General features: G+C 32.7%; 1 protein-coding gene across 4 annotated transcripts in view; it reads left to right on the top strand.

Moving 5' to 3' along the window:
* The window catches only part of LOC140445515 (ATP-binding cassette sub-family C member 4-like), a 104,611-nt gene that overhangs the window by 84,361 nt on the left and 5,503 nt on the right, over positions 1–14,747 (top strand). For all 4 annotated transcript variants that reach the window (XM_072537587.1, XM_072537588.1, XM_072537589.1 and 1 more), the window contains exons 10-14: positions 154–294; positions 865–1,096; positions 5,223–5,608; positions 7,259–7,409; positions 9,910–10,140. In XM_072537587.1, coding sequence (XP_072393688.1) covers positions 154–294; positions 865–1,096; positions 5,223–5,608; positions 7,259–7,409; positions 9,910–10,140 — 1,141 coding nt within the window. The remainder of the gene's footprint in view (positions 1–153; positions 295–864; positions 1,097–5,222; positions 5,609–7,258; positions 7,410–9,909; positions 10,141–14,747) is intronic.

The following is a 14,747-nucleotide window of genomic DNA, read 5'->3' on the forward strand; positions in this document are numbered from 1 at the left end:
ACCATTCATATTTTTAACTAAATATTCAAAATAATACAGATTTTCTATTTGGTGAAGATATGAAAATATTAAAATTTTAGTTTAGTAGCTAAAAATATGTAAGATATAACTATAATATCACTTTTAGCTTTGACAAGATTTATTTTATTTTAGGGACGCATCGAAGATGAAGGAACTTTCAACCTTTTGGCAAACAGTGACAATGTTTACGCGAAACTCTTAACTGCTGAACCAGAAAATAAGGAAGAGAAAAAACCAGACAGATCGAAATATTCTAGGCAACTTTCACAAAGAGTAAGTTTATTATATAATTCACTAAGCTTGTAAATTATATTTTGTCTCGTCTATTCATTTGTAGTAATTTAATGAGTCACTCCATTCATTCTTTCGGACAATGTTTTTCCCATTTGATTCTTTCTCGATTTCAGCATTGGTTTCATAATTTTACCCAATTTCCTGTTAGATTGAGCATAGTATTGTTTTCATACTCTTTGTCTCGAATTTCAGAAATCTATTACAGTAGGTAAGTGTTATTGTCTCTATTGAATAGATACGTATCTTACTAAGTTCATTTTTGTTTTTTTACTTCCTATGTATAACACATGCCTTCTTTCTTTGTATTCTTTGGTCTACTCTATCTTTTTAGCCTTTTTTTACTTAATCATCAATACTGTAGAAAATTGTTTTAAAACAATATTGTATTATACCTTTCTTACCTTAAACTTTTTATCTGCTATTATAATCCTGCATATTTGTTTTTTACAAGTAGCTCAAAATATCAAGCTCATCATTGTCGTTTTCCAAATTTATTTTTAAAAATCTTCTAGAGTTTTTCTCTTAATTCTTAATTAACGCTTTTTTTAGAGTCGAAAGGATTCAATGTCAAGTATAATTAGTGAATTAAGTATAGCGGATACTCTTTTGTCAAATGATATCGACTTTGAAGAAGAGGAAGCTGACAAAGAACCAGAGTTTCAAATTAAAGACCTTCAGGAACAATCATCAAAAGGAAAAGTGGGTGGTTCCTTGTTGTTTAAATACATGTTAGCAGGTTCTAATGTATTTGCTGTTCTACTATGCGTTACGTTATATCTAGGTAAGACAAACTAATTTCAATTTTTGAATTTATAATAATTATTGTTTTTTATCCTTTTGTTTAATATTATTGTTAACTAAACAGTCGTTCTTTTTCTTTTTTACGCATTTAATATATGCTTATTGTCAGTTTAACCCTACACTGGCGTGGTGGTTTATTCTGCCGTTAACTGCGTTCTGAGGTCTACCGGATCCCATTTCTTTTTTGGAGTTTTTTTTTGATTATAGAAGCAAACGTTTTCGAGTTTACTAGATTCTATGTCCTCACATTCGGTATTGTACATTGATGATATTTAAATAACTTCCTTCCCTTTTTTTTAAAACATATGAAATTATAGTGTAGTCATTCGTAAAACCATAAATGAAAGATACTTCAGCTCTGCTCTGATTTGGAAGGAACTGCATAGGTATTTCCTTTTTGTTTCGCTTGAGCGTGCCAACATAGGTCAGTCCTCGTTTTTTAATGCATTAATGATTCCGATAAATAAAAACCAATTGTCTGCTGTGACATTTCGATGTGAATTAGCAATTGGATGACAGACTCAACACCGCTTTTGTTGGTTTTATGAAACATCTCTTCTCATTTGTTAGCGAAAAACCATCACTATCCTTACCACAGTAAATATATATTATAGAAATAGTGGATACTTACGTCTGTTAGGTCCATCATTTTTAGTTCATATTTCCGAGGTTTATTAGGTATGTACATGCGGAACCTACATCTACCGCGAAATCCTATCAGCATTTCGTCGATATAACACAATTCTCTTATAAATTATCAGTCTTGGCATTTTTTTACAAAACGCTCAAATAACTAAGACACTGCTGCAGTTCGATCATTAGTTTTACGTCCTTTTTCGATCATCTGCATTATTAAACCTAAAATAAAAGTAATAAAATATTTACACCTATTTAGTTAACAAACCTTAGACATGCAAGCAACACATATACTCTTTTCAAAGACATAATGGATCTGAATATGTCTCGTCCCGTTCCATCTGCTGTAAATATTTCTTGCAAGTCTTCATCATTTGACTTGAAAACCGCAGAGTAATACAAGATAACGAAAAATGCTTTAAATTCTTCCTTTGTTAGTTCTCTCAGTTCTGTTCTATCAGAATTGCTAAATTTATCTTGAAATAACAATCTCTTTTCATTTGTCCGTAGAATTATTTCGTTTTCCATATCCTCTGTGAAAAGAAGGCTCCATATTTTTAAGGGATCAGATACATCAACACATTTTGCAGGTCCTTTCAACCCCGGAAGAACTTTTACCAGATTGTGTTTTTTGTTATCTGGATTGGAAGGAATAGCAGATCACTTGTATCGATTTTTACTAAAATAGAACTTTCTATTTGTTGTTTGTGGCCCCTTTTCTTCTTCAACTATAGCCTGACTCTCTTGTGTTTCAGCATTGTTGCCCATATCTTCCATCTCAGAATCAGAGTTTTGGTCACTCTCTGGAGAAAAATATTTGTCGTTGTAGTCCTCATAATCACTAAACTCGCTTTCTAATTTATTATACCACCGCCTTACACTTTCATCAAAATTAGGCGCTTCAAAATACACTCTTTTAGAAGAACCTGCCATTTCAGAAATAAAACACCATTAGCGTCTTGGTACCACACAAACCCTAAATGAACTTTATCGCTGGCTATTCAGAGCAATACTGAATCACAGTTGACAGTTGATATGCGTATCGGAGTGGCTTACGAGTGCACCAACTTAAAGGTAGATGGCGCGGCCAGGCATACATGCTAAATTTGCAAGTTTTACATAGATTTAAAAGGTACTGGAGGTCCTCCTGACCCCGCAACGTCAGTTGAGGGTTAAAATATAGAATGTTGACACCACGTGGAATTTTCAGGTTATACTTCTTGTATGAGTTAAAGTATTGGGGTATATTTAAAAGTATGAATGATAGACATATCGAAATATGAATATCTCGATAAAATTAAAAATTCCAATATTTCCCTTATTGTATATGTGCAAATTAATTGCCTAGTTACTAAATAAAGTTACCCTAATTGTATTTATAAACAATCGCTTATTTAATCCGACCGTTTGTGGTAGCTCGATTGATTTAGTGTTGATATTTGATCTACTGTTAACGTTTTTGCTCGGAAACCAGTCTCACTAAGTTGAGACTGGTGAATGCCCTTGTATTCTCAATATTTCTATACGGGGTAGAGACTTTGACTCTTCGCGGATGCGTCCACCAAAAAATTGATGCCTTTGGGATGTGGTGCTGGAGAAGAATACTGCGCATACCTTGGACAGCTCATAGGACAAACGTTTCCATTCTAAACCAACTCTAGATTAAAAAGGCTGTCCACAATATGTCTGCAACGTATTCTGCAATTTTTAGGTCACATGGTTCGTAGAGGTGACGATAGTTGGGAGAGATTAATTGTTTCTGGAAACGTTCCGGGGAGAAGATCAAGAGGACGATCACCAACTAGATGGTGGTGGTTCATTCAGGTAGAAACTAATTCTGTGAAGCTCTTAGAGCAGCTGAAGATAGAGACCAATGGAGAAAAAGTGTTAGGGATGCTGGAAGAAATCACGATCCTCAGTAATGGGGAAACGACAAGAAAGAGATTTAGTATTTTCTTTTAGTGATTTCCGCACTTTGGTTTTCTTTGTTAAATTTGACATGTGTAGATATATTCTTGGAATTCTACCTCATTGTCTTTTAAATTCATACTTCTCTTGTCGTCTGCATTTGTCATTGTTTTTATTTTTGCCAAATTCATTTTTATGTCGACGTGTTGGGAGCTATTGAGGCTTCGCAGTACCAAAGCCTGGACGGACATAAACAATCAACAAATACTAAGAACAGAGTAGAAAGCAGATGATTTTGGAGGTTAGCAACCGCTAACCTCTAAAAATGAGAAAAAAAAATAAATAAATAAGAGGTTTCTTGAAGCGTTATATATCATATAGTGTCTGTTAGTTTATATTTTAGTTTATTGTTTCAACCCTATTGATATTATTCCTTTTGCATAACGTTATGTGGGTTCAATTTTTCTAATTACTGAATACTTTGAAGATCTGGTTTGGATTTAGTTCGATTAATCTATTACATCAGTGGCGTTACAAATATGAGTTTACATGATGATTACCCACTTTTTTTAGATAAGATGGCGTATAAAGGAAAAACATATACTAATATTAACTCCTATTAACTTATTTTTCACAACACGACTCCTCGAATTGGCTTATATCAGATCTTTTTTGTTGATGACTTCAGTCCAAGTAACCTCAAAAATATATGTTACCCACCCACTAGTCCTGTACTATTTGTATAGGATTACAGTATTCAGGAATAGGTTTTATTAGGAAATGAAGGATTTACATATAATAAGCCAATTAGCTGTACTTGGACCGGCTTATAACAGAGATTTCAAAAAAAAATAGAGACAAAGATCTTTTTTTGATATTCCTCCCCTCCACTTTAACAAGCATTCGTTTTTATTTTAAACGGCTCATAATAAGGTGACTGGTTTCAAAACGCTAACATCACTTATAATTATTCTTTACAATAGGTTTTTTATTGCTGGTTGCCATTATTTCGTTGCTCCGTTTTTTAGCTTAGAGTTTAGATAAATAGGTGTACTGCAAAAACAACACATCCAAAGAAATAAAAAAACTAGTATGCGTAACTAACCGCTGTTATTTTGACCTAGGCCCCAAACTAAGAACGAAAATATGTCAAGAGCAACAAAATGCAAACTTTATAAAAGAATAATATGTTCAGTGCTCACTTACGGATCGGAAACATAAGAAATGACGACTCGAGATGAAGAGTTACAACAAAAGTATTAAGGACCATATCTGGAGGAATTAACGAACAGAGTCTGTGAAGAAAATCATAACATTTCGAACTCAATAGACTTTTTGGCGATGCAGATATCTTAAAAATCATCAAAATCAACCTCTAAAGATGGGTGGGCCACGTTATACCGATGGATGAAAGTGATCCTGGTAAAATAACTATGCTAGATAGGCATAATCATAATAAAATAATATTTAGATTACTGCTAACTATTTTTCAGTTATGATTTTATCGACTTTTTTTAATTTAAAAATAATATGTTCTAATTATGATTTAAAATAATTTACAGGTACTCAGTTAGCTGCTAGTGGGACGGATTACTGGGTCAGCTATTGGGTCAATGTAGAGGAATTCAGGAATTCCACTGAATCTTTTAATACTACTGCACCTAGGTTCATTATCCCATCCATCGAATTGACAACAGATAATTGCCTTTATATATATTCAGTTATATTAGGAGCTCTTTTTATCCTTGCTATGACCAGATCTTTCTTCTTTTATAAAATGGCCATGTTGAGTTCTCAAAAACTTCATGGCACAATTTTCGATAATGTTATTGATGCTACAATGAGATTCTTCGATACAAATCCTGGAGGAAGAATTCTTAACAGATTTTCTAAGGATTTGGGGGCTGTCGATGAATTATTGCCAAAGGCAATAATGGATTCTTCACAGGTAAGACTTGTATAATATACTATTTATTTTCAAAACCTATAGTTTACAGTACATGATAAATCATAATAAATTAATTAAAATATTATAAACAATTAGAGTAAATAATCCAGACATACGAATAAAAAAAAATTACATTGGAAACATAAGGCACTTAGTAAATGTTCGAAATTATAGAAAGGAAAATAAGACAGAACGGAATCCCAAATAAAACGCGAGTGAGGCAAAATTGCGTCCTGTTCCATTAATTTTATCATTATTTATATTCTGATAAAATTTTTAAAGAATATCTAGAAAACCGAGCTTGTAGCATAAACATCTAGATGACACTGTACTTTTACACGATAATCTACAAGGATTTAACACTCAGTTGAACTGTCTCAATATAGTACGAATGAAAATGGATTTGAATATAACTAGGAATAAGACCCAATTGCGGAAATCGAGACCTGATTAAATTATTAATGCAATTCTCTTTCTATAATGGTACCATTAACCTGAAGCTATGATAGATGATGATAAAATGTTACATATGATCAAGGCTCTTGTACGGCCTTAAAATCTTGACTCTAAAAGTAGCTCTAAAACCAAGCTTGTAGCATAAACATGTAGATGATACTGTACTTTTATACGAAAATCTATAAGTATTTAAGCATCTGTTTAACTGTCTCAATATAGTACGAATAAAAGTAGATTTGAATATAAATTGAAATAGGACCCAATTACGGAAATCCAGACCTAATGTAAATTAATAATGAAATTCTCTTTGTATAATGATACCATTAATCTGAAGCTAGGGCAGATGATAATAAAATTTTACATATGATCAATGCTCTTGTACTTGCCTTGAAATCTTGACTCTAAAAGTAGCCACCAACCAAAGGCCATAGAGATGTGGCCATTTAATATTAAAGGACAAGATAGAATGATGAATAAGAGTTGGTAGAAAACAAGTCTCATGCCTAAAGAATCTTTACGATTAGGCAGTTAGGCTAATCTTTACGATTGGCAACGTCAAGGAGACTGGACAGGACATAAATGTAGATTGATGATAGTCCATCATACTGGAGAGATACCAAATCCAAAGCTATGTGTCAAGATCTGTTGGACACTTTCATAATTCATCAACGAATTTATAATTTATTTAATGTTTGTTTCTGTCATACATATTATTATTTTAACCCTGTACTACTCTTTAAAAAGAAAGCAAATTAAGCCCAGTAGATCCCTAGATGTGTCATTTCTTTACTAGCTATCTATTTTGAAACTATTGGATTTTTTGAAGTGTGGAGCCGGTCGTACAGTCGGCTACCCTCACTCCTTTTACTCTATTCGGAACGCAAAATAATCTTTGTTTACAACACTTCTATTTAAATAATATTCATTTATTTTGTTTCGTTAAAAACTTTGACTTTTCTTATACAATTTTAATTAATTTCAGCCCTTAATATTGTTAATTAACGTAACAGTAATTTTAAAAAGGGCGTCTAAGGGTCGTAAGATCTCTTTTTTTTTAAAGTTGTGTTTTTTAACCAGCTTTTCGACTTTTTTTTTGTCATTTGTTTTGAAGTAAATTTTACGGAATGATTGTAAATGTTAAATAATATTAAAAAAAGCTTTTCTAAAGGAGGGTTAACACTTTTTTTGTTTCAGATTCTACTGTCTATGTTTGGATCTCTCGTACTGATTATTGTAGTTAATCCTTACTTCTTAATTTTGATTGCAGTTTTAAGTATAGTGTTTGGCATAATGAGACATATATATCTAAAATCTTCTAAGAATATTAAAAGGTTAGAGGGAATAAGTAAGTATAAGTTTTCTATTTAATTTAATTTTTTTATTTGTTACTATGTGATCCATCACCATTGGCTTTACATCCCAGATTGGCCCTTCTTCTAAATGTGCCTATCTTCTAGATATGTTGGCGACCACATTGACCCATCTTATTCTATTCACAGCAGCTCGAAATAAATCAGTTGACGTAAGACCAGTCCACTTCCTAAGACTGGCCAGCCAGTATATACGTCTACATCCAGGGCCACTCTTATCCTCAATCTTGCCTTGTAGAATCAACTGTAGAAGTCGGTATTTATTATTACGCACGATGTGGCCTAAGTAAGCCAATTTTCTGTTCTTTACGGTGTTAATAATTTCTTTGTCTTTTCTTAGCCTCTGGAGAATACTTATGTTACTTCTGTGGTGTATATATGAGACCCTCAACATACGTCGATAGTACCACCTTTCACATGTCTCTAATAGGTTTGTCCTTAGCCTATTTAATTAATCTTTTTCATTCATTTCTATTTTTTTACAGCTTTACGTTTCGAGTTCTCGCAAATCCTCTTGTAATTAAATCGTATTTTTGGTTGCCCTTAAGATACTTTCCTACCATGTGTTGAGTTACGATTATTGCTGGTTCAGAGGCTTCCATGACCCATACATGTCATTCTTCCAAACTTAATCGCTTTACCATATTAAGTTTTTTGTAAGCTTGATAGTATTTGGAGACGATACTATTAATAATTGTCTCTAATTTGCGCATACACCACCACAAATATATCAAAAGAGCTTGTTTTGTTATATTATCTATATTATATGATATATTGGTAGTTGTAGTTTGCTCGAGTTTGTCAATATCCAGGTTTCTGAACTATATCCTTCATTCGATTCTTCTGGCATTTCTGATATTAGATACCTCATTAGCCCATTGTATGTCCAATATGCTAAATTCTGCGCCTAATTTCCATCTTTGTGTTTTGGGATATTCTGTATATTTTTATTCCCCACTCTGGTAATTTGGATAGCTCCTTGTTTATTACTTATTGACATACATTCGGTTTGATCAAAATTCATCTTAAGTTCCATTTTGGTGGCGAATACAGAAAAACGACTCCAGCATTTGTCGTGGTGTGTGGCCAGGATGTTATTTACGTTATTTGCATATGCCATGAGTCATTTCTATATGTTTTTGCTTACTATTATATCCTTTATACTTAAATCTCTCACAATATATTATAGGGCTAAATTGAATAGAATGCAAGATAGTCAGTCTTCTTGTCTAATAGAACGAGTCCGCCAAATGTCCTTAAACTTTTATCCTACAATTGGCGTTAAACATGGTACCCATCACTGATCCTACCAATTTCTTTCGTATGTTAAAGCGTACCCTCATTCTATGTAGCATGTTATGAATAATATTACCGAGCCATACGTAAAACTATTGGTCTATTAGTAAAAAATTAGGTCTATTGTGTACTTTTGCTTATTCTTTGCATAAGGTTACATTCTTTGTGTACTTTTGCTTATTCTTTGCATAAGGTTACATTCTTTGGTATATCGTGAAGATCTTATATATTATATTAAGCAGAGTGATGTCTTGGCAGTTATCGTAATGCATTGGCTTTATCCTTTTTTTTTAATATGGGAACTATAATTCCCAGACAATATTATCGTATTTGTGTGTAATTCTAAATTTTAGTAGTACCTCTATGAAGCTTCCACCACCTCAGAGTTTAATTAACTCGGATGTAATGCTGCCTGCCCGTAGCGATTTTAAATATTTGACTTTGTGGACTGCATACTTATTCTCCAAGAATATGAGGATTCGTTCGTATTCCGTATATCTGTCTGATTCTAGATTTCAATAAGCATTTGGCGTAGTACTTCTATTCGGATTTTACCACTTAGTTTAATTAACTCGAATATAATATTGCCTCAATCTCGTGATTTTTAATTTTTGAGTTTGTTGACTGCATACCTAATTTTCGTGGTCATAGAGCTTCTTCTTCTCTTTGGTCGTTGATGTCCTTATGAAGAATTATTATCATTTCGTTATGGGCTTTATTTAATCTTTCTTTGAATTTTTTTCTGGTCTCGTCAGGATTTCTTCTTGGTTATTTATTATTGTTTCATCTTAGACATAATATTTTTGCACCTTCTTGTGAATTTGCATCACTTCTTGTCTCTTGTCAATAGTGTTCAGTACTTGCATTTTCTTCTGGTTTGTTTTCCTTTTTTTGGAATCTTAAATTCTCTTCTTTTCTCAGCACTTTACACTCTTTATGTGATTATATTGTTAATGCTCTTTCTTGGTATCTTAATTATGCAAGTTTTTCTTGTTATTTCAGCACATTCTTCGTCATTCTAATGTTCATTTAATTTTTCTTCTCGTCCAAATTATTATTTTGTGTTTTTGTTTTAAGTTTGTTATTATATGTTAATACTATATAATATTTACTTGAATGCAGTGAATTGGCACCTATATTAGATATCAATAGGATTGATTTAAATTGTGTTTGTTTTAGTGAGAAGCCCAGTTTTTACACATTTAAGAGCTACAATTGAAGGTCTGACAACTATAAGAGCTTTTGGAGCGCAAAACACTCTTATGGACGAATTTGATCATCATCAAGACTATCATTCAAGTGCATGGTATATGTTTATAGTGTCCAGTACTGCATTTGGATTTTACTTGGACTGTTTCTGTACAATATTTTTGGCAGTACTAACTTTTTGTTTATTGTTATTCGGGGAAGGTAAGCGTTTATTTTCTTTTTAAATTATTATATGTTTACATGCGACTTTACGTTACCTGGTGGACTAAATTTTATCATTTAAAAGAAACTGGAATTCATTGACTAGACTAATTTTACAAAATAATTTTCTAGGTTATTATCTATAGTCTTTAAAATAATATTTTGATTGTAACCATTGTACGACCCATAAAAAACGGTGGGTGCCAATGGGTAACAATAAAACTCACAACTTTCATTGGGAGCCAATTATTAGGCCTCATTTAGCTCAGTCTCTCAGGTGTGAGAACGTCTTATCTTAGAAGTAAATCTGAAAAATAAGTTTTGCAATGACAAATAATCCAAGATATTAACTAATCATATTTATTGTACATAAATAAATATGTAATTAAAATTTTCTTATTAAATTAAAATCAACAAACCAAATCTTGCCTATAGCTTTACAAAACATGAAATGATACTTATGGCTTCTGATGTTGTCTTCAAGTAGTTAAGACAGGATTTTAGAATTTAGTGGTTAGTTGCTGATGTAGCTGAATGTAGATAGCAAGAATGCGCACTTAAGGTTAAATCAATTTTAAAATTAAAACCAATTGCGTCAATCAATTATACCAATCAATTATAATTTGCGAACTAAACATTATTACTTTAATAGAAAAAGTGAAACTAAAAAAAGTGCGCACATTTATAAACCCGTTTTTTAAAAGTACGCGCTTAGGATTGTAAGATTGCGCACGTGATTTTATGAACATAGGTCACTTATAAGATCCAAAACCTGCGTAGTCACTGCACCTTTCATGCCACCATTTAGCACATGCACTTAATCCAGTCTTCTGTGATAGGTTCTTTAAATGTTTCGTTGCAACCTGGACAGCTCTAAATTTTCTTATGAGGCTTTGATGGATTTTTGGCTTTGTGAAAACAGCTTTTTCATTTTTTTGTATCTTCTCTGCCGGTCTAAGGTTCACATCTGATTTCCTTTTTAAACTCCCTCCCAGAAGCGCTTGCGGTGGTGGTAGGCTATCGCCAACATCCAGTGAGTTTGTATTGCGGCTTTTTTTCTCATTTTCTTCAATTAGTTGGTCCTTATATGGAGAGCTGGTGATAATTTCCGAGCTTTTGCTTCTGCGATTTCTGGATCTAAACACAATTGATTTAGGTAACAGAGAAATGGTTGTTAATTTAATATAAATTGATGATGTTCCAGGAGTGTTTGATAAATCCAATGTTTTTGTTTCTGGAGCTATATCAACTTTTTTTTCCAAATTTATTGCAGATGTGTTGGAAACTTGATCTGTAAGCTGAGGGGTATTGTTTTTGATCTGTAAAATCCTTCTTATACAATAGGGTTCAGATGTAGGTACTTCGCTGATTCTGGCATCTCTTTCACTAACATGAATATTTTCGTTAATAGTGGAGTTCTCAAGAACAATAGTTGGACTGTCAAGAACATTGGGAGTACTTTTAGAGGCTGATTCAGACATTTGATATGGTTGAATATCGATTTCAAACGTAGAGTTTTAAGCGACTCCTGATTGTATGTCAAACGCTTCTAGTTCCGTTCTTCTCGTTCTGTGAAAAAAGTGGCCATGAAGTCAGCGTCAGTAAATATGTCATTATTAAAGGGACATATCCCTCTCATTTTACAACCTTCAATTGTATTCGTTATAGTAGCAGCTTTATTCACATTCGTTGGAATAAAACTTTTTTAGCGGGCTAAAAAACATCTGTCAAGTGGCTGCATATAAGTGGATGTATAAATGCAGGAGGAATATATTGTCCCCTAGCACTCATTGTGCATACAACAGTAACATTGGTTCCCCGTTCTGCGCTAGATATTTTATTGACACACCTTTTTCCATTTGTAGAGAAAACTTTGGGAGACCTGTCTGGGACAGTGAAAAATCCCGATTCATCCATATTGGAAATTGCACGTGGCAGAAATTTATATGTATTCATTAACTTCGAGAGATTTTCATAAAACCGCTTACACTGTGGTTCATTAAACCCAATATCCCTGGCGACGCTAGTAGCGGTGGGTTGCCTCAAACTAACATCTTTGTGTCGTTTAAAAAATCCACGTAGCCAGCCCTTGCCTGCCATTTTTTAAGTTCTATCAAAACGATGTTCTAATTTATTAATTTCAGCGAATTCAAACGCTAGACTTCTTAGAGCTCTAGAAGTTGACCCATAAAACATGTTGTCTATTGCTTTTATATAGTTGCACAACTCTTCTTCCATTTCTGCCATTAAAGTAATGTCGTATCTTTCCAGCTTTGTAGCTAAAGTTTTTCCTTTTTAGCCTTTTTCTTAACGTACTTTCCGCCATTCCTATAGATTTTGCCACGCTTCTCTTATTTTCTCAATTTTCAACCCTTTTCTTGCTGCCTCCATAACTATCGGTGAGCATAAAGCACGCTGAGAAGCTGGTCTTCTGCCAGATATACTTAAACAAAAGAAAAAATACGGTTAATCCGTTATAAAAAAAACCTGATTTATAAGAGTGCGCGCGTACTCTTACAATATTAATGACTGCGTACTCTTAGAAAACGAGCATGTTTTAACAAATGCTAGTCCTGCCTCCATCTTGGTGCAAAATTGTAAACAACGGTATAATACATACGATTATTCAAAGTTTATTGCAAGTATGGTAAAATATTACAGCGAAATTCTTACAAACTACACTTGCGTACAATATCAAAAATTTCAAAATATAATAAGAAAATAGATAAAACTAATTAAAGTTACCTAATAACGTTATTATTGGTGTTTATTTGCCTAAAATTCTCAAGACACTGTACAAACACTTCGCTTAATCGGTACGAACTAAAACTCTGAAAATCGAAGAGTGCGCACTCTTATTGACCGCGAACTCTTAAAGCACTCTACCAAATATACTGTGACTCTACTATTCTTTCGTGTTTGTAACTTCAGGTTGCCATTGAGTTCTGAATAGCAGCTGCAGTTGTTATTGCATGGTCGACCATGTGCTATGGAAAGTCTTTAACGAGGCTCAGAAAGTTGCAACCATGTGATTTCGATATGTCCCACCAAAAGGTGGACAAGAAAAATTAATAAATCAAAAAAAGTAAAATAATAATCCTTGTGTTAGCAACATCATATGTTTTAAAATATTTCCTTGTCATATGAAGATTGAAAATGATTACAATATTAAATAGAAAATAGCAAATTGGCAAGGATAAAATGAATATAATAATTATTAAACAAATTAGTTAAATTATATTAAAGACACTAAGTACATATGGTTTGAAAAAAAGTACGTAGGTACTTTTTATAGGTAGGTAGATATGTATAGAAGATTTAACACTACAGAATGAATTTTGAACTGAAGCATTTTTTATAGATGAAGGATATTTACAAAAAATTATTCCCTTCTTATTTTAAAGTACAGTTGATATTACAGAAGTCAAAAAGTAGTCAATTGACAAATATACTTTTCGACTGAAGTATGGCATAGCAATTTATATATGTTCTATCATCTCATATATATATATATATATATATATACTTATATATATATATATATATATATATATATATATATATATATATATATATATATATATATATATATATATATATATATATATATATCGTCGTCCTCTTTTCCTCCTTCCCATGGGGCTCCATTCGGTTATTCTATTTATCTATCTGCTGTCGCTAGTTCTTCTTACATGTCCATACCACTTTAGTTTTTTTTTGTTCTATATTTATGTTAGTATGTCGATTTCTATTGATGTTCTTTGCTTTATTTCGTCACTACTTCTCCTATCCATTCTTGTTACTCTGCAGCATCTTCGCAGGCATTCCATCTCTGTTGCTACTATCTTACTGCCGTTTTTCTTGTTTATGATCCAATTTTCAGCCCCTTATGTCATAATACTTCGCACTAATATTTTATAAATCTGTGTTTTTGTCTTCCTATTTAGATGTCTATCTCACCATACTGAATAAGTTGTCGGATTGTTGTTCTTGTTTGTCCTAATCTTTGTGTAATTTCTTCCTCTATTGTTGCCTTTTTCGTGATTATAAACCCCAAGTATTTGAATTTATCCTTTCCTTTAATTGTTACGTTGTCATTAATCTGTAGATCTTCTATGTCTTCTTCACTTGTAGATAGGTACTCTGTGTTTGCGAGGTTAATATCTAGGCCAGCCTTGGTATATTCTTCTTGTAGTTTCTTCATCATGCAGCTTCTTCTTCAGAAAGTTAGATTTTCTCTCTTTAAAATCTGGAAGTATTTGAGTTGTAGGTATACAGGAAAATACTGAAAATATCATGAATTGATCATGCAACACACAATAAAGTCAGAAGAAGACTGCCTAAGAGTACGTAAATAATAGAAACCAGAAAGCTGCAGTACCTCAGACTTATGACAATATGCATGGCGAAAGATATTACTTGCCTCAACTAATTATATAAGGAAAAATCCAGGAAAAAAGAAGTGTAGGAAGGATGGGACGTAACTAGCGGGTATGGTATAGATGCTTATCTAACAAACTTTTCAGGCAGCCGCATCTAAGATCAAAATAGCCAAGATGGTTGTCAACTTTACCGCGAAGATAACACGTAAATAAAAATAACAATTT

The sequence above is a fragment of the Diabrotica undecimpunctata genome, chromosome 7 (genome assembly GCF_040954645.1).
Source record: "Diabrotica undecimpunctata isolate CICGRU chromosome 7, icDiaUnde3, whole genome shotgun sequence".
NCBI lineage: Eukaryota > Metazoa > Arthropoda > Insecta > Coleoptera > Chrysomelidae > Diabrotica > Diabrotica undecimpunctata.